Genomic DNA, 23607 nt, shown 5'->3' with positions numbered 1-23607 from the left:
AAATCATCCCCCAAAAATGACGTAAAGATCACGCCAGTTTATTACTCCAGCGGGCCGTCGCGACGCGGCGCCTTCGCGCCAACTAATATAATTCAGTAACAGTTTGATAATAATTTGTTCTGTGCTGGTCACCTTTGTGTCGTTTTCCGTGGTTATTTTGATTTGGTTAAGTGCACATTTTTGATTTTTGGTAAGGTAACATAGGTAGATCAACCATCAAACATGAATCCCCAATTTGATTTAGTTATGTCGTTGTTAAATGTTCCAAAATATGCGCCTCACGCTTGGCCTCACCTCACCCAGAGGTCACGAGCCGCCACTGGTAGCTTGTGGAGAACGCTGTCAAGTGCAGATTTGCCAATTCTACCGATTTAAGCCTTGTATCTACTCATTTTGAAACTAATTTGCAAAAATATTTCAATGAAGAATATAAAGCATCAGTGATAACGTCTTTATACTTTTCTATACATTTATTTACTGATTTTTTTTTTTTTGGTAATTTTGCAACCCGGAACACAGCCAACACCTCCCCGATTGTACACTCTTTTTTTTCTAAATAATTTTAATTTCTTACTTTGAAAAAGCCGATTTTACACGTCCTCAAATACGAAAGTGTTTGTTTACCAACACCGAAAAACGCCGCGCTTCGCCGCTTGGCGATGTCGGGCCATGGCCAACTGTATCAAAACGCTAGGCGCTTATTATGGCCGTCCCACTTGGTTTGAAAAAGTGTTCCCGTCGAGTAGGCCGTGGAGCGTACGTACAGTGGCGCCCCCTAAATTAACATTAGGAACTGATTTGAAAACGAAATTGTCACAATGACATTAATCAAAACTTAAAATAGAAATAGTGGGAAAAAAGGTTAGGAATGGATGGTCAATACTCAATATGATTTTTTAACGTTCCGCTGCAAAGATTTTTAAATTAAGCTACATTTGATGCATGATTGTCAGTAACAAGCCAAAGAACAATGAAACCAAAATCTGTAAAAATTGTGCCGTTGAATGGAAAAAGTAGGTACCCTGCAGGAATTGTGTACCTAGTTTGTTGGCTGTGCAAGGTCTTTCACCAATGGTTTCAGATTGAAGAAATAAATGTAAGTACCTAATATCTATTCACTTTGATTGTGACCACAACGAAAAACATAGTAGGCGCTGTTTAGCTGTATGCTGCATACGTTTTACACTAAATATTTGTGTGGTGTGAACATGATGTGAAAATGTGAGAATTGTCAAAACTTGACCATGGTAGGTAGTAAAGCAATGATTTTAATGTATTTATCAATATCAATAACGGAAATCAATATTTGAAGTAGGAGAAACTCAAAACGTCTGTCTGATTCTGTGATCACGTCTGTTGAAAAGTGGGGTCATATCCAGGTACAGATTATTTAACGTAAAAACTTCGAAATCACCTCATGCAATTCTCGATATTAATGAAGAACGAAGGAAGTGGTCATTTGGCAGTAAGACAAAAGCGAAAAATGCCTGGGGATTACCTACTACCTACTATTAACTGTCATCGCTGTCATTCGAATTCAGAATCTTCGTCAAGCATTCATCTCCAAATCTCACAATCTTATGTCGCGAAATGTAAATACTGGGTGCCCCAAAATTCGCGGAACAACTCAATGAGGTAATGTCAATTCATGTTAGAAAATAACGAGAAAAATAATTAAAAAATTCTATACCTCTTAGATTTGAAGATATGGGGGCCCAAAAGGTGCAGCTTTAATCTCATTTATTTTAAATAATAAAAAAGATTTTGACTACTTGTCTTTTACTAGCCAGTGGCCTAATAATTTTGAACGATTGTGATCAGGTTTGCAATTATTTTCTCCATTATTTCCAGCATTTCTAAGTAGTAATTTTATGTTCGTTTTACCTCAAACAGCGTACGGCAACACGGCTTTGATTTTTCCCTCCCATTTCCTTGGATACAACAAAAATTAAATATTTGCAGACTATTGGGATGCATAGAATGTTTTTAAATGTTGCCACATTTAGTATAACGAATAGGTCCATATCTTCTACAAAAAAGAAGATTGATTTTTTTAAACATTTTTACCTGATCTCTTAATGACTACTTAACAACGTACTACTACGTTGTTCCGCGAATTTTGGGGCACCCAGTATATAAGCCGTACACATCGATTCTTAAATTTAACCATTCCCGATATGAAAATTATCGGCGTCCGTCGTCGGTCAATCCGACCGTCGAGCGTCGACCGAACATTATTCCTGTCCCATGCCGGGCAATGTTGCAAAGAAGTTTGGGTGTGAGAAATTAACCGGATGAAATTTGACCGGAAAGTGTGTGGCCGGTCTAGAACATTTTGAAATTCCCAAGCAAGTTATTAAAATTTTTGAAAACGATGCGATGTGAAGATGACACGTTTGAGGCTATGTGTCGGTGGTCTCGGTCCATATGAATCATGAGCAATTTAACCAGGAAAATAATAAATAGAAAGACTTTGCGGCGTCTCTGTAAGTACAGTGGGGAGCACGGAATTTCGCACACCAATTTGTAGGTCATTAAAAAAAACTATCTAGTCTAAGCTTTATTGTCATCATAATCAATCATGATATATGTGATCATGACTGATGTTTCACCTAAACTGTCATGAAACTGCCGCCAGTATCTCATTTTAATAAAATTATGCCAGTGAAATGTACAATGTGTGCGAAATTCCGTGCTCGCCACTGTACATTATTGTAATATTTGAATATTTTTCAACAACTACCAACGCACTTTTCCATTGGAATTTTCAAAAACCCCTAAATTCAACTTGACGGCTGAAAATTTCCCAAAGACCACTCACCAAGATAAAGAATGGAGTATACAACACTTACTAGCCAAAATGTACAACAAAAAAGCACAAATAGAGTTAACTTTATTGGTGATGTTTGTCTTTGTGAGTTGTTTTCCCGTTGGCTTCAATAAATGTCTCGAAACAAGTCAATATTAACCGTTTGGTCCCAACTTGAGAACACGACGTGGCATTTTCTTTTTGAATTCTAAAATTTTGTACCAAAACTCAATTTTATAGATATGCGCACAGTGTACGTCGAAAAACGTTTGTGCAAGTCGTTCTCCGTTCTGTCTTCTACGGGCATATATGCGAGCGTGACGTTTCTGTCAAAATGGCGCCTCCGAGAGTTGCCAACTGCAACTGGATTTAGTGTTATCTAAAATTCCCTATCAATAACCTAGCAACTGAAAAGTTACTAGGGAGTTGTCACAATCAAAATGAATAGATTATACCTCCTAATTCACAGTCTATTTCTACGGATATAGTATATAACGGTATTTGGCCGATATGGGTTATCTCCATATCGGCCGTATGTTGTTTTATAGTTTTCTTTATACCAATAATACTTAACATTTAACGATGATTTATTTGTAAGACTGACATTTCTCTTTACTTCACAAATTAAATTTACTTGTCATTTGTGCCGTAACCGTAGCAACGGCAGCAAAAATAACGGCCCTGGTCTGATAATTTTGAATAACGGCCTATAATTTTAAATAACGGCTTAGACTGTTATAGGTGTTATATCAATCAAGCATTGAGTACTGATAAATCCTATAACAGTATGGTATAAAGAAAAATCTTTAACAGTAGGGAGAGGTATACAGTGCATTTTTTTTAACTGTTGCCATAGGGAATTGCATGGTAAAACTTATACCCGCTGTTAACTTTTGTTCTGATGAAAATATTCAAACCATTTTTGGAACAAATTCGGAAGATTTTTTAAACTATCGGATAGATTACAATTCAATATCCTAAACTGTCGAAAAAATTGTGAAAAAAATATTTTCTAGCGCGCCGGAATAATAGTATGTCGAGCGGCCGCCAGAATAGCGCCCCTGTCGGCTCAACCAGCAGCTGACCATCTCCACTTTTGACTTTTGTCACTTTCATTTAAAAAATAGCGAGATCTCCGGGAGGCTGTGATTAAATTAGCTTTTGGAAGGCAGAACATGTAAACATTTATTTATTAAAAAAAACCAAAACGTTAACGCACAAATAACTCAACAAATTAACAGAAATTATTAAAGGAAATGTTCAAAGTGTTTTCCTTCGACTGCTAGACAATGTCCCTAGCGATCTTGAAAATTTCTTGGCGTGTTATTCTTGCCCTTAATTCCTCCACAGTTTCTGGTTGACCTCTTATGCGTTTTTTAACTGTTGCCGTAGGGAATTGCATGGTAAAAATTATACCCTCTGTTAACTTATGATCCACTGCAGATTTGGTGCAAATTTTTATTTTTTGTAATAAATCATTAATAAGACTATGTAATACATACTGTTTGAACAACGAACGACAAGCCTTTTTTTTATTACACTAATTTTACTCTTCAAAGTTGAAATTAATGAACGTAAATAATTTGACAAAAAACGTAGTAGGCTATATGGGAACAAAAATTAGGTTTTATATTTTTATTTATTATTTATTTTAATCATAGCCTCGAGGAGATCTCGCTATTTATTTTTGAAATGAAAGTGACAAAAGTCAAAAGTGGAGATGGTCAGGTCTCAGGTGCTAGTTGAGCCGACAGGGACGCTATTCTGGCGACCGCTCGACGTACTATTATTCCGGCGCGCTAGAAATATTTTTTCACAACTTTTTCGACAGTTTAGGATATTGAATTGTAATTTATCCGATAGTTTAAAAAATCTTCCAACTTTGTTCCAAAAATGGTTTGAATATTTTCATCAGAACAAAAGTTAACAGGGGGTACAAGTTTTACCATGCAATTCCCTATGGCAACAGTTAAAAAAGATGCACTGTATATTCAAAACTGGAGTCAACAAACTGTATTACTCCTCCATGGATGTGATTTTTTCTAGCAAAGTATTCAGCTATTGAATAACTACCCACTCTAAAACAATTCGCCTCAGACTCAACCAGCCAGTGTTCTTCGAAACATAAAATATCAAATTTATTGAATTCTAATACACTGGATGTTCAAAAAAAGGATACTTGTTTTCACAACACTACAGCACTTTGATTGCTATACAGAGTACCGCGTTTTGCTTTTACTAATAAACTTATCGATACATTTTTAAAGCTTTTATTACAAATTTAGGATCTCATCCTGCGTCAGTTCCTCCCTTATGCATTTTCCTTTAAACTTAATGTTTCTTTTTGGTAAATGACTTGTTGGCCCCTGGTAACTTATTTGCTAGCTGGGTCAGCGAATCTTTGTATTTACATATTAAGTCCATTTGGATTATCCTCTGCAACCATGAAAATTTTATTCCATTCTAGGAAATTTACCATTTTCTTGTTGAACTTTTTTCACGGGTGACAATCTTTTTGATGTGCTCACTTATTCTAATGCTGACACGAGTCACATTATCCAACAACACAATGTATTCAGAAAATACTAAATTCGAATTAAAACAATTTGAGGTTATGTCTGATGTTTTGAAGCAATGGAAGTTCGTTTTTTTTTTTTTTTTGGTTTTTAAAGCTATTGACAGAACACCTTACCTATTATATGTATGTTTCTTATTTTACACTTTTACTATTTTTATTATTTTGCTACTGCATGCAGTTAACACTTGCAGTTAAATTATTTACCTATAAATATTTGACATGGACATAACCAATAACAGAAAAAAAGACGTTTGTCATTCGTTGTCCTTGACCTTTAGTTCAAATAATCGTCATATAAGCGTTTAGCGTTTTGATACAGTTGGCCATGGTCGGGCAAGCCTATAATATACTAATATACTGTATTGCGAATTCTTACAGACAGCATAGCGCACTACACTTTTATGTTTTTCCTATTTGCCCTTTTTTGCGCTTTCCACGTTTTTGTATGTAGGTATTTTCGTTTTCTTGTGCATAACTGCCTTGTTATAACACGCTTGTACCACCCATGAACTGATGGCTGGAATATCGAAAACATTATAAAAAATTTAAATTGTCCACAGCAATTAATAATATCGACCGATCAAATTAATTTGTAATCGAGTCATCCATGGATTTGAATCCGTATGACTTTTGCGATTGATATGTCGAGATCTAAGCTGTGTTTCAAACTGTGTTTATTAGAACGTGGAGTTCAAGTAACGACATACGATTGCGGATTCATGGATAACTCGATTACAAATTAATTTGATCCCTCTTTACGTGGCGCACGTGGTAGCGTATCTATCCGCCGATAATCCACTGTTTAATTAATTTCTGTTAATAATGATCACTGTTAATTAATAGTGTAATTACCATGTTGACGACTTATACAGAATGTCCTGGCAATGGTGCAGATCCGATCTGTGATTTATGTAACAACGGATATCATGGAGAGGAACTATGTTGCCTTTCTCGCAGCATTAAATCAGAAAACTAAAATTCTTTCGTGAAAAATGATCAGACGTTAAAGCTATTCTGAGTAAAATATTTGATTTATTCAAACTGTAAAATCGCTTCCAGAAGTTAATGGTCTTAAACTCCTTATCCAGTAAAATATATTGGATGTAAATACTCAAGATAAAATAATTGAAAACAATCCTATCAGTAATTGTGTAATGACCGAAAATATTAAGTCTACGAAAAGACGAAAATGAAGATGAAAATTGTATTTAATGGAATCCAACGACAACGATTGAAAAGTTAATATCTAATAGTAACAGTAAAAATGCTGTGTTAAATATTTCATAATCAATAAATACGGATGCAATGAAAGCTTTTCGTCTATGAAGATAATCAGTAATCACATGGTGGTTCATCAAGTTGGCTATGACTTTTTTGTGAAAGAAGAGCGAAAAAGGGACGAAGTCTTCTTTGACAGATGTCAGTTGTGTTTTGCGAGTGACAATTGAGTCAGCAAATTATCTCTCTGTTGGAACAAAGCAAAAAATTGTACACAAAAATTTACATCTTTATCTGTAACGTGCAGCAGTGCAGGAATTGAAGCCAGCAGATTATCCAGGAAGATTACATCTTTGCAATTGGCTTGTCGACAACGTGAACGTAGGCAATAATATCTTGGTGTGCATTTAATGGTTTCAACGTAAAAAACACATCTAACATAAAATTTTGTCGTCAAATTAAGAGGTTTTGTATTCAGCACCCACAGACATGTCTTGCTCTAATTATACACCTTTTTGATAACCTGGTACTTACATTACATATAAAATAAATAATAAACAATTGCCAATGTCAAAATTAGGTAAATTAGGTTACGTTCACTTCACTTCCCGTACAGTTGGCTTAAAAAAAAATGGGAAATGAAATTTGACCTAATGTGAATTGGAAATTTAATTTGTCAATTTATGTCAATTTGTGTCTGTTTGACAGTATTTGTGCTGTATTTGCATAACTGACATTTCTGACACATAAGTGCAGTTTTCAAACTAAGTACAAAAATTTAATAAAATCTAACAGAAGTTTTTCTGACAGTTCCCAATTTTTTTGAAGCCAACCTTTCTTCCGCGAATTCATTTTCAAAACAAATTGAACGAGGAATGAGCAGAAATCTTTTACGAATTTGAAATAAACTCCCGCTCGTCAGAGCGCAGGCCCAGTTACATTAAAAAAATGTTGACACTCTGTGTGACTAACCGTATTATCATGAAAATCACTGTTATTAAAAAAATTCAATTATATCGGGTGTTTTTTTAAATTTCACCTCGTAGTAGGCGTTGAAGAGTCGATTGTGAACTCACCGCTCGTGTAAAACGTAAGATTTAAACAGCTGATCGGTGATCCGTAACCTGTACAGTGCGTTCACAACGCCTACTATGAGGTGAAATTTAAAAAAACAACCGATACATCACAATGTTGTAAAAAATTCAAAGTTCAAAAGCTACTTGATGAACTTTTCAATTGAACACTTGATATTATAGTACAACGAAATGTTTACTTAACACTTTTGTAACTGAATATAATCTCATGAAGGCTGTAAATACTAATTTATTCATTTGGAATTATTATATGGACAAAAATTGATATTCCACATATTGACTTTAAAGTCCGAACGTTATTCACAAAATTTAATAAATATCATCGGAAATTGAATTTTAGAGAATTTTTAATTTACGGTTTTAGGTTCGAGCACAGGTGACTACATTATACTGTTATTGTTTTGCTAAAATAATACATTCTTATTTAGCAACAAATTTGGAACTATGAAATGAAGTATGTATATAGTATGGAATAAAGAGTGTCCTTGAAACTGATAATTATAATTTACATTGGAGTAGAACCATTTTAAGTGATAAACGAATCGTGACAAATAGATCTGACATCAAGTTTGTGAATAAAATAAATAATAATGCATTATTGATTGATATTGATGACATTGCAGGTACAAGGTAGAGGTGTTGGATTTTTTCATGGGCTATGAGTCATATCTGCGCAAACGACGAATATCGGTCTCAACTAGGCGCTACAGACCGACCGGAAAACATACTCATTCGTTTCGTTAGTTTCGTCTCTCTCTCGCCTATTTCTATGTATTTGAATTTAAAAGTAGTCGACGTTTTCAGTTTTCATTTACAGATTTTTCACTGTTTTATCGGTTCGCCTTCGCGCAGATATTTCCAAGGTCACAGCTCATGAGAGAATCTAACACCTCTACTGACTGGATTTATCACGGGCTGCATTGAAAGGAGATGGAGTTCATTTTACTTATACGCAGTTGACACTTATACTTATTTGATAATGGTATCCCAAAAAAAAAATCCGCTCTGAAAGCTGTATCACCGGGTGTGTGAGAAAGCAATTGGTATACAAAAGTGAAAAGTCGAAGTAAATTGTGAAACTTTATTTGATTAAAAAATAATTAAATTTAAGATTTAGATTGCGATAATAAAAAAGCTTTACTTGTCATAACATCCTTCTCTATTTAAGAAGTACGTGGGCAAACGTAGACAGATGTTGTGTACTCGAGTTTAATCATTTTAAAAACAGTTATGATAAATGTGTTTTATAGCTGCGGCACTTACTACAATTCGCTCATTCAAACACTAGATTTTTTTTCTCGTATAACCGGAAATAATGGCTTTTATTCCTGGAACAGTATATTTCTTTTTTACGTGGATCAATACGAAATTTAATTTCCTTTTAACCCATATAGCATACTTACCGACTATATTTAGTAAGCTTTTGTACACGTGAATGACTCTTTTGATTTGTCCAGCATAAAAGTAGTTGAGCGTAGAGTTCAATTGCACATACCTACCTGTGCAATTTAGCTTATTTAAAAAATACGTCAGATATCAATAGGAACATTTAACCTTATCAAGAGTCATTACCGGTTTTCAAAAATTAAAGTACAAAGCTTACTTTTACGTACAAATTTTACGTTGAAATGCAAAGGGAAATCACGAATGGTGTGAAAGAAAATGAAAAAAGGGTAGAAGTGGAGATAAGAGGGAAAAGTAGCACTTTCGGAGTGAAATGCTGTGAACTTTTTTATAACAGAAAACGTATAATTTTGCACGAGATGCCAATTCAGATAATTTACTTGAAGCGAAAAAGTATTCGGAAATGGGTAAGCATTGCGTTTCTCTAAATGTCTTTCCTTGTGAAATCTGAATTATAAATTAATTCAGTTATTTTCTTGATACATATTTGTTTGTGTATATTAGCAAAAGAGTTGACAAGTGATTAAAGTTCATTGGAAAAAATTAAAAATACATCAGTTGTTTAAGAATAATCCGTCATCAGACTGTCTTAACTAATGAGTTGCATAGCTATAAACAAATAGAATGTCAATCATTCACGTCGATTTAAAATTTTCAGTAACTGTATACATGTAACCCTGACACATCAAATGTAAGCTGTTTTTTAAATAGCGTTTTAAACAACAGTCAAACAAATTTTCCACTTTATTCATCTTAGTTCTTTAAATTTTACGTGATTCTTGTAAAGTTAAATTTCTTTTTATAAATTATGTCACCATTGATTTAAATAAAATAGTTATTTTTGTATTAAGTGCGCAAAATGATTGTTTTTTGTTGGGGCATGAGTTTTTGGTCGAGACCGTTAGGTCGAGACTTCAAACTCATTCTAATGCCCTAACAAAACAATCATCTTTCGCACGAAATACAAACACTATTTTTGCTACAACAGCATTTTAAAATTTTTGGATTTTTTAATTTTTGTAAAATTTTTCTTGGATGCTAAAATATTCGTGAAAAAGTTTCCTTGGGTGCTAAAATATAACTACCGGGTGATCAAAAAGGACTGTTTAAGTTGGCAGTACAATTAAGAAAATTTTATATTTCGGTTATTTATAACACTGCAACCGGGTATGTTTTGTTGGTTTATTTGACAAATATCTGATGTAGGTATAGCATTAACAACGACAAGCCATCAACAACCGAAAGTTACTCCTGTTATACAATTTAAAATACAATTCAGTGTTACCAACTTAAACAGTCCTATTTGATCACCCCGTATTTTAGCATCCAAGGAAACTTTTTGACAAATATTTTTTCACAATCAAAAATGACATACTTTGCGACTTGATAACGATGCACAAATGTCACGTTTTTTTGACGGTTGTAGAAAAACGTAAATTTATAGCATAAGACAAAGTGGCTTACTGCTATTTATACAAAGTGTCTATTAAAAACGGATATCGAGTGTCCTGTGGAATTAGAATATACATATTTGATTTTTGCCGCTCTGTAGCATATTGTGGTCCCAAATAGAAAAATAGAGGTTATGTAAGTCCATTAATTATGTTTTTTTATAAAGACTATTGTAAGATAAAAAGTAATTAGAATATGCAAAAATTTAAGAAAATCACAAGCAAAGCAACTAAGACGTCGAACTCACAACTGGCGATTTAATAATTTGACATTTGATTGTTGACATCTGATTTGACGGCTTCAACGGCTCGACATATTTCGATACAATAAAATTATAGAACCGCACAATTCAGGACTCTTGAATACGTTCTTTTATAGACACTTTGTATGATGAATATTTGAAATTTATTAATATGGTTTAAGTGAATGTGGGTATAATCTAGAAGTATTGTGCGGACGTAAATAGTTCAACTTTTGAACTACGCAAAACAAAAAACATCGGAAAAAAGAAAATGCTATTGTTTTTGTTGCTTTTTGATAATAATGCAATTAGGGAAGATGTTTGAGATAAACATTATTTCCCATCAGGATTCCACAAGTCGATTGGTGAATGTGGCTCAATTGAATGGCCAGTTCATTTAGCCGAATTAATCCCTCTCAAGATTTTCTACCAGTATATTTAAAATTAGAGGTTTATATTAACAAATCTGAATATTGGAAAATCTGAAGAAGAGAATTACGAGGCTGTGTGCCATCATTATCTTAGAAATATTCGAGAATGTGTGTATGGAATGGAATTGGACTGTTTTGTTGCCAAAAGGTTCAGGAAGGACATTTTGAATGTTTCTTGGAGTGACGACGTTTGTTTATATTTTTTGAAGATTCAGTAAACATTATGTTGTTTATTTATTATTCTTAATCAGCTAATAAAATTGTATCCAACTTAAACATGTTTCCGAATGGCATTTTTGTTCCAAAATTACTTTAAATCCGACATCTACAAAACTTCTCCAATATGCCTGCGAAACCAGATTCATACGAACAAAAATTGTGGAGTTGAAAAATCATGCCATTATTGGACAGAAAATTTAAAGACCTTTCAAATGATATAACAATTAAACTAGCCAAAAATGAATAGGGAATTCCACAATTTTTCATGGAAAGCAAAATAATTGCTCCAATCCTCCCACGTATTCTTAAACACTGAACAAATTTAAAATGTTACAGGTGTTTGAAACATTACATTTAATGTGTATATTAATATATTTGTAACACATTTCATTACAAATTTTAAACTGTATTTATAAAAAATTCAAAAATGGAAAAATTCCCTATTAATTTTTGCCTATTTTATATGATCTCCCTTGCTATTTGAAATTACAAAGTTGACAACTTCCCTAGCATCACCTTTCAGTTTTACTTTAAAAAGCTGTAAACTCCGATGTTTCTATCTTGCTTGGTTTAAAAAGTTCCGTCTGGACTCTACACCTTATATTATAACAATTATTATAACTTTTAAGACTTTTGGTTACTTAACAAGGACTTAATCAGACATTTATCATTTGTGCCGAATTTCCAACAAAAGATAACTTAGAAGATTTCAGGTTACAATTACAAATTATTTAATAATTTATGTTACAAATATTGAAAACAGGCTCCGCCAGTGTCCACCGCTTGGTCCGGCGCAGTGCACAAAATGAAGCCACGCCACATGTTACGGGGTTACGAACCGTTGACAAAGCAGCTGACACGTGAGAAGAGATACCCTCATAAGTGTGTTGGCACCTTCCCTTTTTTTTCGAAGCCCTATATTATATCAGGCTTGATCGAGAGGTTCCATGAGTATCGCGTAGGGTTCAATTTAACATGGGAAACAATTCAAATCTAAACAGGATCACATAATTCACAGGTCAAATTCTTTTAATGCTGTTCACGTTCAAAAATTTATGTATTCATTCAGCTTAGTCATTTATTTATTAGTCAAATTTCAATTCACGGGCCGCAAGTCAAATTTCATTCCCTCAAAACTTTAATCTAACGTCCACCAAAGTCATTTACATATTATATTCACTCATTGATTTATACCTTTTATTGGGATCCAACATTACCATATTTTATACTATTAGGTAATTGTTTAATAAAATTTAAATGAAGTGTGTTTAGTCATTTTAATTCCATTTTAAACTCTTCCACCGTATGGCTTCTCGTTGAACCTTAATTAATTTAAAAATGTGTAACACAACACAACGTAGGATCAATAAATATTTATCTTTTCTCACTAATATTTTCTTTCGTATTTTTCCATCAAAACAGCATCTGAGGATATAATGTTAAATTATTTGTAAGAGTTCAACTCTGTATCTACCACTGATGTTATATATATATATATACATCATGTATACTCTGCTCTGTTCGCACAAATTACCTTAAGAACTGCAACTTAATTACCACTACCTAATTTATAACAACCCAGAATATGTACTTCATTCAAGGCAACTCGAAAATGTTTTTATTTTCTTTCTTGTTTGCAGATCTACTGTGTGATAATTATTAAAATAAATACATACTCGTATAACATTTTTATATTCTTGACATCGTTTGTTAAAAATCAATAAAAATTCGAAGAAGGTGACTTAACAAGATGTAATAAATACTTAGGCCGATTTTTCTTTTCAGAAGGACCATGAAAGAATAAATAGAACAAAACTACTCACATTTGCAAGATTTTACATTTACATTTACAACGAGAAACTGCAAAATCAATAATAATTTATTACCTACTTACTGCATTGCTAACTGGTATCAGACCAAATGAAAAATATATTCTAAAGTTCTGGTATTGATTTCGACGGCCGTAATACTCGTACATTGACTCACCTGACTTTTTGCTGTTTGTTTTATTTCTAGATTTCCTGGGATAAATGTTGATTTTGCTGTGGCCACAGCCCATTTCTAGATGGGTGCAGCACCGAAGCAAAGTGACACCACCGCAATTTCTAGTTCCGGTAGACGATCACATTTTCTTATAGCCTAGTGCCCATCATCAACCGATGTCTGAACCGTTGGCTACCAGATGACCGTGAATTTTCAGTGAGGCTTCCATCTGCAAGTGAATCGATCACTAATTATAAAACTGAAGTAACAAAGCGTAGTGTAATTTTTATTATTACGCTATGTAGGTACGCAACCACAAGAATTTATTTCAACATGTGTGGGTACACAATTGGTGCGTATGAATTTGCAAACCTTTTATGGCTTCAGTGTGAATACAATTCAAAGTTTCAACATATTTAGATAATCTTGGTTGCTTATCTAAGGACTAAAATTATGACAAAAGTTATCACGTAACTTCCGGTAGGTACTCGTACCTCAAATTTGATATTTAAAAAAAATCGGTAAAATTTTATGCCCATGTGTAAATTTGCAAAACAAAATTTCGGACAAAAAAAATTGCATCAAACTTTTCACCTTAATTAAATCGATATTTGGAAAATTGGTTCAAAATTGTTCTTAGAATAAAAATTATTGTTAGTTTAAAAAGTTTGAATCTCAGATTTGCTCTTCATACTTACATTTCTACTCAATCAAAAATTTTGACTTGTTTCTCAAATGAGTGATTTTTTTCGAACATTATTCTAGGTATTTCGGAAGAACTGTTTTTTCCGGAATAAAACATGTTTGATGTGGTTATATTAACACTTTTCCTCAATTTAAAATTGTAAGTAATTAAAGTGATAAAGTTAATATGTATAAACATATCTCGCACAAGAAAGTTCGAGTAAAAATGAAAGCAAGATGTTATTTATCCGTAATTTAAAAAAAATCATTAAACATTGATGGTTTGGTTTATGGATTTGTAACTCATAAATGCATAATCGATATCAGATTAGAGATAGCAATAACCATGCTAATGCTATTCGAAAGGGTTTTAACGATAGTTCTAATTTTAGCAGCCACAAATCGGTTAAATTCTTTATGGAACCATAAACCACTGCAGTAAACTACAATGATTGATTCCTAGGTAAATAATCATGTTGCCACTTCCGGTACAATAAATCTGGAAGCATCGTGTCACACTGTTTACGTTATCGATGGCAAATAATACGCTCCTTCCGGTGATTACAAGTTTACTCGAAGGGGTCTTTCAATTTAAGTTGCCAAATTCTTTTGAACACAATTTAATTAAAACTCAGATTTTGGTTTTACAATCGAATGAATTTGATGAAATAATTGAAACACTAAAGTTTAGAAACATTCAATAATGAAGGGAGCTTTCAACAAGTGGCTTTGCTGGTTGAAACATTTCAGCCTGTTTACAGCCGAAGGTGTTTAAACGTTCTCATTTTCACACACACTTCCGAATTATGAGGAATGATAAATGTATCACTAACAATATTACACGAAAAATTACGCCTCCTGTGTATTTACATTACATTTTCTTTTCAATTGGATAAAAAAACAACGTTAGTTTTTCTTATAATGCATATTCCTGTCTCCCTGATATGAAAATAAAGACCTGTCAATCACTAGTACATATTTCAGAATCAAATACATGATATGTTTTGTGTGGAGTATGGTAGGTGATATTAGATTATTATTCAGTAATAATACCATACTCTCTAAATAATATAAGAAGTCCCATGTCAAACGTGACAGTGGTGCTAATGCATATATAATTTTATTAAAAATAAAAATTTTGAGCAAATAAAAGTTTCGATTTGCAACAGAAATGAAAAGTGGATGTCAAATAAAGTAGTTTTGAATGTTCCTATTTAAAATTTTTTAAGTTGTTACCATAAATGCCCATTAGTTCATATTTTTGCCGTGGGACTTCTTATATTATGTTGAGTATAATAATATAATTCTTTAATCATGTTTATCTTCAAGTGGTTGAAAATCGCGCCTTTGTGTATCTCCATAGAGACGGTTAAAGTATCTTTTTTTTCTGAGCGGAGTAGAAGAACTTCAAGTTCTAGGAGTAGAAGTGTCCCACAGGCGGCTCGACCGGGTCAAATGTAAGGTCATTTGAAGTATTTGTCACGATTTATTTATTAATTACAATTATCAATTACACGAAATATTTAATTAATAAATTATCCCCATTAAGATAAAGCCTCTAAAAAAGCAAAATAACGAAATTATTATCCAATATTTAATCGATTCGACTGTGATTAAAAACGAGCCGCCCTTTGTGAGACTTGCGGGCGTGTCCAACTGCCCATGGATGTCAGATCAGATGTCAAACAAATGTCAAAAATAGCGCAAGATTGCTCTTCAATGTTAATAGGCAAACAGTTGTAAGTTGTCATCGTTTGCTATTTACGTTTTGATAACGTTTGTTGTATTTAGCGAACATCTGAAGTAAGTGTGTACTGTTAAGGCCCCTACACACGGTCGTGGATGCCTTGAGATATGCATGTGCATACGTAAACGCGTAAGCAACGTCGTCAATGTGGACCCAAAGTAAAGCCACATTGTTGAATGCACAATCAGAACAACAAAGAACACCGCGATGATGTTTCTGTCTTCGCCAGAAATTTTGCTCGTACGCTGATTTATGCACGTGCATGTATCAAGACATTCACGCCCGTGTGCAACCGGCTTTAGAAAACGAAATGCACGTGGAGCGACGGACGGCTCAAAAATTGATGGAGATCGCGGCAAACTCAATGTACGAGTAGATCTAATCCGACCACAGTCCCGGGCGAAAATTGTATGATTTCTACATTATTGCTCCTGGTGCAAAGTTTCTGGCTACATAGGTAAAATTTCTGAGTTCGCTAGAGGAAGAATTATAAATTATTATTGTGGGTTACTTGTCACTAAGTGTAACCCCTTTCGATGCAATGAAATCACCAATTTGACAATGAGACATGGCGAAGATTTTGGCTCTGCTATCGCAGTAAAAGTTCAGGATACTAAAAATTACAAATCGCGATCATTCACCACTTTGGGAAAGCTTTACGTGAAAATTTGCAGAAAGTACATCGGATAGAATGAATAGCATTGTAGACTTTACTAATATTATCGAAACTTCAAGTACCAATAACAAGGGAAGTAGAAATTACTAGTGCCTTAAAATTTGAAGATTGTAACTGTAGGAAAAGAAAAATAAATAAGTGAGTTTGTCCGGTACAAACCGAACACTTTTCGGGCGTCTCGCCACCCGTCCGATGACAGGTACTAAGGGTAGCGATATAAGTGAAAGTGTAGATTATGTAAGAGAATTCTTGCAGAGTTCTTGTAGAGTTCTTGTTGCTAGTGAGATCTAACCGACATCTCAGAGGCAGTCGCGTCAGCTACCTGACCACCCTCAACTCCGTGTAACAATACAGTTCACAAATAAATTAAAATTGTTAAACCCAATTAGTGTATTAATGAAACAAAAGCTCCTTCGAGCATTAAAAAATATAGTCGGTCTGAAGCCGATTAAACAGAGTTCATGTTCGATTTTTTTGTGATCCGCTTGAAAATAAAATAGTATACAGAGTGTAGAATGGATTTTGGTACATAGGCTCTTTACGTGCAATAGTAAAAATCCTCTGATATTGGCTGCCCTAATTATTTTCCAACAAAACCTTAAACACGAAAATTGTAGAGTAAAAAAATAAATTTTTTGACAAACGTAACGAATTTGCTAATTCCTCAGAATGAACTGTTTCAACAAAGAAGAAAAAGTTAACTTCGTAAAATGGTATTAGTCCGGATTGTCTTTTAGAGACATGCAAGCAACATTTCCTGTATTCTATCCGAAGCGACCAATTCCAATTTTGACATGTCAAATATCATACATTGTCATCTTTGGTTGTCACCTCGGTTACACTTCCCAGCTATTGCTATTTTGACAAATTCTTTAACTCTTTTTTCCATTATTGTGTACTTCCGGAAGATGTTAAAAAACAAAACAAATAAGAATTGGGAACCAGTTTTAAAACTCTACAACTTTTGTATTTAAGGGTTTGTTCTAAAATAATTAGGGGAGCCAATATCCGAAGATTTTTACTTTTACACATAATGTGCCTATGTAACGGGTGTTTTTTAAAATTTGGCGTTGAAGTAGGCGTTGAACTGTCGATTGTGAACGCACTATACAGGTTACGGATCACGGATTAGCTGTTTAAATCTTACACTTTACACGAGTGGTGCGATCTCAATCGACTCTCCAACGCCTACTTCGACGCCAAATTAAAAAAAAACACCCTTTATATACCAAAATCCATTCTACACCCGGTATATCATTCAGAGTAGAAGCTCTTTTTGAGCTTCGCCCAGTTGTCGACCTCAACTGCGTTTCGGTCTTCAATCTCTGGGCTTGACACAAAAAGAGACACTTTTACTCTTAATGATATAATATACTATTATACTTCCTGCTTTATTCACATTATTTATACTGACTGACAAAGACGGATAAAAATAACGAAGGAACGTACGGTATGACTTTAGTCAATAATTTGTTGACATAGAAATTTTTTTCTGAATCTTCTAGTCTCTTAAGGCTCGCGTTTACCTGAGTTTGAAACGGTCGAAAAAGTGGATTTTCGATCACGTTTTTTGAGAAAACAGTAGGAGATGAACGTTTTCTCTCTTTACTACATAAATTATGAACATTTCTATTAGTGAACTATGAAGAGAAAAATATAATTTTGTTTTGACGAATTTGTTGAAAAACCACAAATAAAATGCTCTGCTTGGAAGCTGTGTAGGCAAAATGAAAAGAGATATCGAAAATATCTCACGTCATTCACTAGATATTGTTATGAATGTGACGCAGACGAAAAGTGGTGTTTCCTACTTGAATATTAGTTGAAAAAAACGAAAAAAATGAAGTCATTTCTCAACGTTAAAATTTCACGTTGTAGACAACCAACCCTACATGCTACCTGAGCTAACAGCTTACAGAAAGGGGACTATACAAGGGTACAAATTACATCGGCATATCACCCATTTTAATATTATGCAAATCTCTATCCTTTATTTTACGTGCAATAATAATTTCCAGTAATAATACACCATGAAATAAGCACAATTTTTTCCTTTATTTCATGTCAAAATTCAGGATTTAAAATATTTTATTTTATACTGTCCGGTAGATGTTCGATTACATTATCGATTTGAGTCCGGTAGGTGAGTTATAATATAACAGTATCAGAGCCGGAAAGCGTCGCTAAGCAACACTTACCGGGCTGTTTTATTTTTACAAATCAAATCTGACATTGAAAGGTGCAAAAGTCGAAAAATATTCACTTGAGTGCTTCGAAATGATCGAGTTGTAATACGAAAGTTGATTAGCAACCACGAATGTCATTTTTTAAAATGGTTGCAAGTTGCTCGTCAGAAGTTGACGACTCATGTTGACATTTGATATAAAAATAAAAAATGTGACACTAGTATTCGCCGTTGTCTTAAAAATTAAAAAAAAAAAACATTTGAAGGACAATAAAAAATTATCGAAAAATTATCGCTGTAATTCAAAAAATAAAGCCTTACGATTGGTCGAAAATGATGATGAATGAAATAATCACATATTATATCCCAAGTGCAAAATTTTTGTTCGGAAATTTTTTTGCTAATGAACGAAAACATCCATAAATGAGGTCAGAAGACCAATTATTAGCAAATAAGAGCACGAGACGAAGTCGATGGCTTTTATTTGATAATAATTGGTCTTCTGACCGAATAATTTATAGATGTTTGAGTTCATTAGCAAAAAAATTGCCGATATTAAAATTTTGCACGAGGGGTATACGGCTGATTATTTCCTGAATAGAATGAAAACAAACGCGTTATTTCCAATCCTTTTTATTAAAAATAATTAAATTTAAAAAAAATCAGGTACCGGCATTTTTTATCAGATTATTGCACATTGCATTTTAGAGAAATTTTATTGGGTTATTTTTTGTTTTCTCGTTTTGATTGGTCAATATTTGTCACGCAATTGGTTGCTAAACACATGAAGGAAATACTCATTGTAAAAAACAATAGCAACGGCCATTACCACAGGAAAAAAGATGATGCGATTTTCACAAAATACATAATATGATTTTTATTTTTGCAATAAAATTATGATACAGAACAGACTTCTAGTATGAAATAATAGTATACTATTACTATTACATGAGCAAGTACAGAATAAGTAAAGATTAAAAATCGTTACTTGGGAGTACATAACATAATCCTATACTTTATCTATAGCAAATTTTTTTGACTAATAAACCGATAATATTCAATTATTCACCGAAGGGACACAAGATGAAACCAACCGTTTCATTGTAATTTTACCTTAAAAATATTTTACCATAAGGGTCATTTTTGTCTCATTCATAATTCTTGACAAATCAGGTAGAAATTCCGAACTAAAATTCATTCCCTCATCTGCAGGGAGTAAATGCAAATTTAATCGTAATACTTTGGGAAAATACAACTACACAATGCTGCACCCTGTATTTGGTGAATATTATAGTTTTATTAGTCGGACCTTCAAAGTCAGAAAAATGTCCTATACGATCAAATTGTAGGTATATTATGTACCTACAAAAAAATACTAAAACAAATTCTTAGCTCAAAATTTGGAGAAAAATCTGGAAAAACGCATTCCAGCCTAAATTAAAATTACATCCGTTTTTACTTTTCTGTTGTTTCGCGATCTGTCCAACAATAGTATATTATTCAACGAGTGAGAAAGTTGGCCATTTCCATGAGAATGAAATTTGCGACCACGAGCCGTAGGCGAGTGGAGTAAGTCATTCGAATGGAAATGGCCAATTCTCACGAGTTAAATACTATACTTTTTCTAATCATATTGACAATTGAGTAATAATTATATATTTTTTATTTCTACGTTTTATTATGTACATATACATTAACCGTGCCATAATTAACAATAGTAAAGGGAAGTGATTTTACATCTACATTAGTATTGGTTATTTCTTTATTTTCTGTTGTGTTTCCTACACTGCTACTGGAAGCTTGAACTGCATTGATAATTTTGTTCGCTGAGTCCATCTTGTTTTTCATGGACGTGTCTATATAACCTTCGGCTACCGTTGTGGACTTCCAGCCACCGTGTCTTTTTAAAGCGGTTATATCGGCACCTGCATCTACTAGTATTGTAGCTGATGATCTCCTGAAACTGTGTCCAGTATACTTTTCAGCTTCCGGTAGCTTTAAGTAGTTAGCTATTTCCTTTCCCATTTTGGATATCTTGTTAACACCTATATTTTGACAAGTGCACTTGCCCTTTTGATAGTTTAGAAATAAACTGTTGGTCGACACATTTGGCGGACGTAGATTAATGTATTTTTGAACAACATTATAGAATTTACCAGTTATAGTGAATTTTCGTACATTTTTTGTTTTTGTAACAGGAATAGTGACCAACATTGTTTTGTTTATATCCACAATATCATTCACTTTGATGGCATGTATTTCACTGGTCCTGCAAGCACCCATAATGCCCATTATAAGGGCCACCTTAAAAAAATGTTAATTGTAGGTACGCATGTAGCATATTATGTATAAAGAAGTCAACACCTTACCTTTGTTGCAAGGTACATCTCATCTGGAGCATTGGATAAGAATTCATCAATTTCCATAGGAGTAAATGTTTTTGATTTTGTAGCCTGATAGGCCTCGGATTTTCTTTTTAAGAATGCACGTAACTTGGGGTAGGTTTCAATATTAATATTGTTGTGAATGCTTAGAGTAGACTTCAGGAAGGAATATTGAGACCACAGTGAGGAGGATTTATATTTCTCTGCTAATTCGGAGAAGTAAGCCAAGAGAACATTTTCGGAAAATGAGTTTGTCTTCTTTGTTCTGCACCAATCTATGAACATTTTGTAACTTAACTCATATTTCTTTCTCGACTTTTGTGGCAAGAGATTAAGTGTTGTGAGTTTAGCAGTCTCTTGCACTTCCGGTGGCGTACAATTCTCTATATCGTCCACAATTTCCATTTTCTTGTTGATATTTCTGAGAAAACAGATTCGATGACAAATGTCAATGTCAACTATTTTTTAGAAAACAATGGACCGTCGTATAATCGTTACGGTGGTGATAGATACTATCCGTTGAGAAAGTAAAATCTCGTCATCTCATTGGTCTAAGACAAAAATTTTCTCCACGGATTCGACCAATTTTCTCCACAGTTGAAAAAATGTCAACTTTCTCAATTAAAAACGTAATGGAAAAGTACACATTTCTTAATATGATTAGAAAAATGTAATTATTTTATTTCTATACCAATTTATTTCGCTATCGGATTGTTCACTTGAACATCGATCTTGCAATCGAAATGTAAATAAAACACCTTGAGATTCATTGTTATTTCAAATTTAATGGAAGAAAATAAATCATCATCACAAACTAATTTACTGAAATTTGGATTAGACAAGACAACGTCTGTCGGGTCAGCTAATAAATAATAAAATGGAATGAAACAACAGTTTGCAGTGCAGCCAATTCAGATTTGGCATTGTAGGACTTGTCTTTCCAACACAAAATTTTATCTCCGTATTTAGGTACGGAACAGGACAGGATCGTAATCCTCTACCCTCTACTGAGCGTCTGTGACTAATTCAAGGTACCTGCGTCTCCCGGTTTGTTTGACCCGTTTGACCAAAATATAGATTTGTAAATAGAGGACCCACTGCACATCAACTAGGAAATTTCTTTTAGGTAAAGGCGAGCCTTAAATGTTGACCTTGGTGCAGTATTCACTGGAAAAAGTAGATAAAAAGATTTATCAACGTTCACTTGGATTTCTTATTAAATTTTCATGTTTGTTGAATGTCTAAGAGGAATAATGTAAAATATTTAAATAAAGCTGCAAAACCTATTTACAAGAGTAGTGCTCAAATTGATTGCCATCTTGTTGAATGTGTTTTGCCTATTTTCCAAGGCACACTTTTATCGCGATAAAAACGTCCTACTGGTCGATCATGTGTCAAAAATAATCGCATGCTACTCCTCTCAGATTCTCAAACTGCTTTTAATAATTGTGTTTTTAATAACCGTATTATAAATATAGTAATTAACGTTATAAGTCCGGGAACTCATAGTTTACAGTACGAGTTAGACGTTTAAGGACGAGGCGACGAAGGAGCCGAGTCTTGAAACTCGAAACGAGTACTGTAAAAAGAGTTCACGGACGAATGTCGTTATGTATTTTATTTCATCCTGCCTCAAATTTCGTTTGAAAGAAACATTGAAATTAATTTCAAAATATTCAACAAAAGCTCCAAATCTAGTCACATTTTAGGAACATGATTAGCAACGGCTGTTTGGCAGTTGTTTATTTTGTTGAAATAATGTTGTGCGTCAAAATGACTTCTAAAGCAAATCCTCCAGAAATTGTAAGAAAATCTGCAGAAGCCTGTGCTGAATTAATACCTAGCAAGTCTGGTGAAAGGTACCAAAAACAATTCAGCCATTTTTGTAAATGGAAATCAGAAAATAATGTGAAGAAAATTACGCAAGAGGTTATGCTGACTGGCCTATTTTTTAGATTTGGTTTAAATGGTTGTATTATTTTATTTGTGAACTACCGTTTTTAGTCTGAGAAAGTAAGTGCATCTTCTTTGTGGCCGAAATAGTAAAATTGTTAATTTGTATTTAGATGTAGTTTTGAATAAAACATTTCTTAAAACTGAATCATTGTTATTGCGATTGTTACTTTTGTGTTTCCAGTACAACACTTAACCGGCGTCCGGCCGTTTTTTGCGTTTTCCCGGATTCAAACTGATGACGTAAAGTATTGAAATTTGACACAGGATGAAATAAAATAATTAACATTAAAGTTTGTATTCTGGAATTAATCTTACCAAAAATAACACGACCTAATTTTTTATATCTGATAAATTTCCCAATTTAAACCCTCAAGCCTAACCATAAAAATGCCCAAATTCAACTTGTGGAATTGTAAAAACAAAAAGTTTTCGTAAAATTGAAAAATGTATGCCATAAAAAAAGTAGGCCTGGTTATTTTACCTTCGATAAAATAGTATTTAATTTTTCTATTAATTATTCCATTTGTCTTTATGTTTCGGTGATAC

At 33.5% G+C, this 23607-nt stretch overlaps 2 protein-coding genes across 3 annotated transcripts in view; both read right to left on the bottom strand.

The window, feature by feature from the left end:
* The window catches only part of LOC138135022 (putative zinc finger protein 66), a 194888-nt gene that overhangs the window by 108257 nt on the left and 63024 nt on the right, over positions 1-23607 (bottom strand). For both annotated transcript variants that reach the window (XM_069053660.1, XM_069053659.1), the window contains exon 2: positions 13433-13658. In XM_069053660.1, coding sequence (XP_068909761.1) covers positions 13433-13505 — 73 coding nt within the window. In that variant the 5' untranslated portion in view covers positions 13506-13658. The remainder of the gene's footprint in view (positions 1-13432; positions 13659-23607) is intronic.
* Positions 19395-21780, bottom strand: LOC138135775 (tyrosine recombinase XerC-like). Its single transcript, XM_069054637.1, has 2 exons — positions 21091-21780; positions 19395-21025 (listed from the first exon to the last, which is right to left on the bottom strand). The coding sequence occupies exons 1-2, from the start codon at positions 21508-21510 to the stop codon at positions 20390-20392; spliced, it is 1056 nt and encodes a 351-aa protein (XP_068910738.1). The 5' UTR covers positions 21511-21780; the 3' UTR covers positions 19395-20389.

The sequence above is a fragment of the Tenebrio molitor genome, chromosome 7 (genome assembly GCF_963966145.1).
Source record: "Tenebrio molitor chromosome 7, icTenMoli1.1, whole genome shotgun sequence".
Classification (NCBI taxonomy): domain Eukaryota; kingdom Metazoa; phylum Arthropoda; class Insecta; order Coleoptera; family Tenebrionidae; genus Tenebrio; species Tenebrio molitor.
Note: the sequence above shows the minus strand (reverse complement) of the source record. Positions and strands in the feature narration are given on the sequence as shown.

Coding starts and splice junctions, on each gene's coding strand:
- LOC138135775 (XM_069054637.1), bottom strand. CDS start 21,510: ATGGAAATTGTGGACGATATAGAGAATTGTACGCCACCGGAAGTGCAA. Junction 21,026..21,090: donor AGATGTACCTTGCAACAAAG/GTAAGGTGTTGA, acceptor CATTTTTTTAAG/GTGGCCCTTATAATGGGCAT.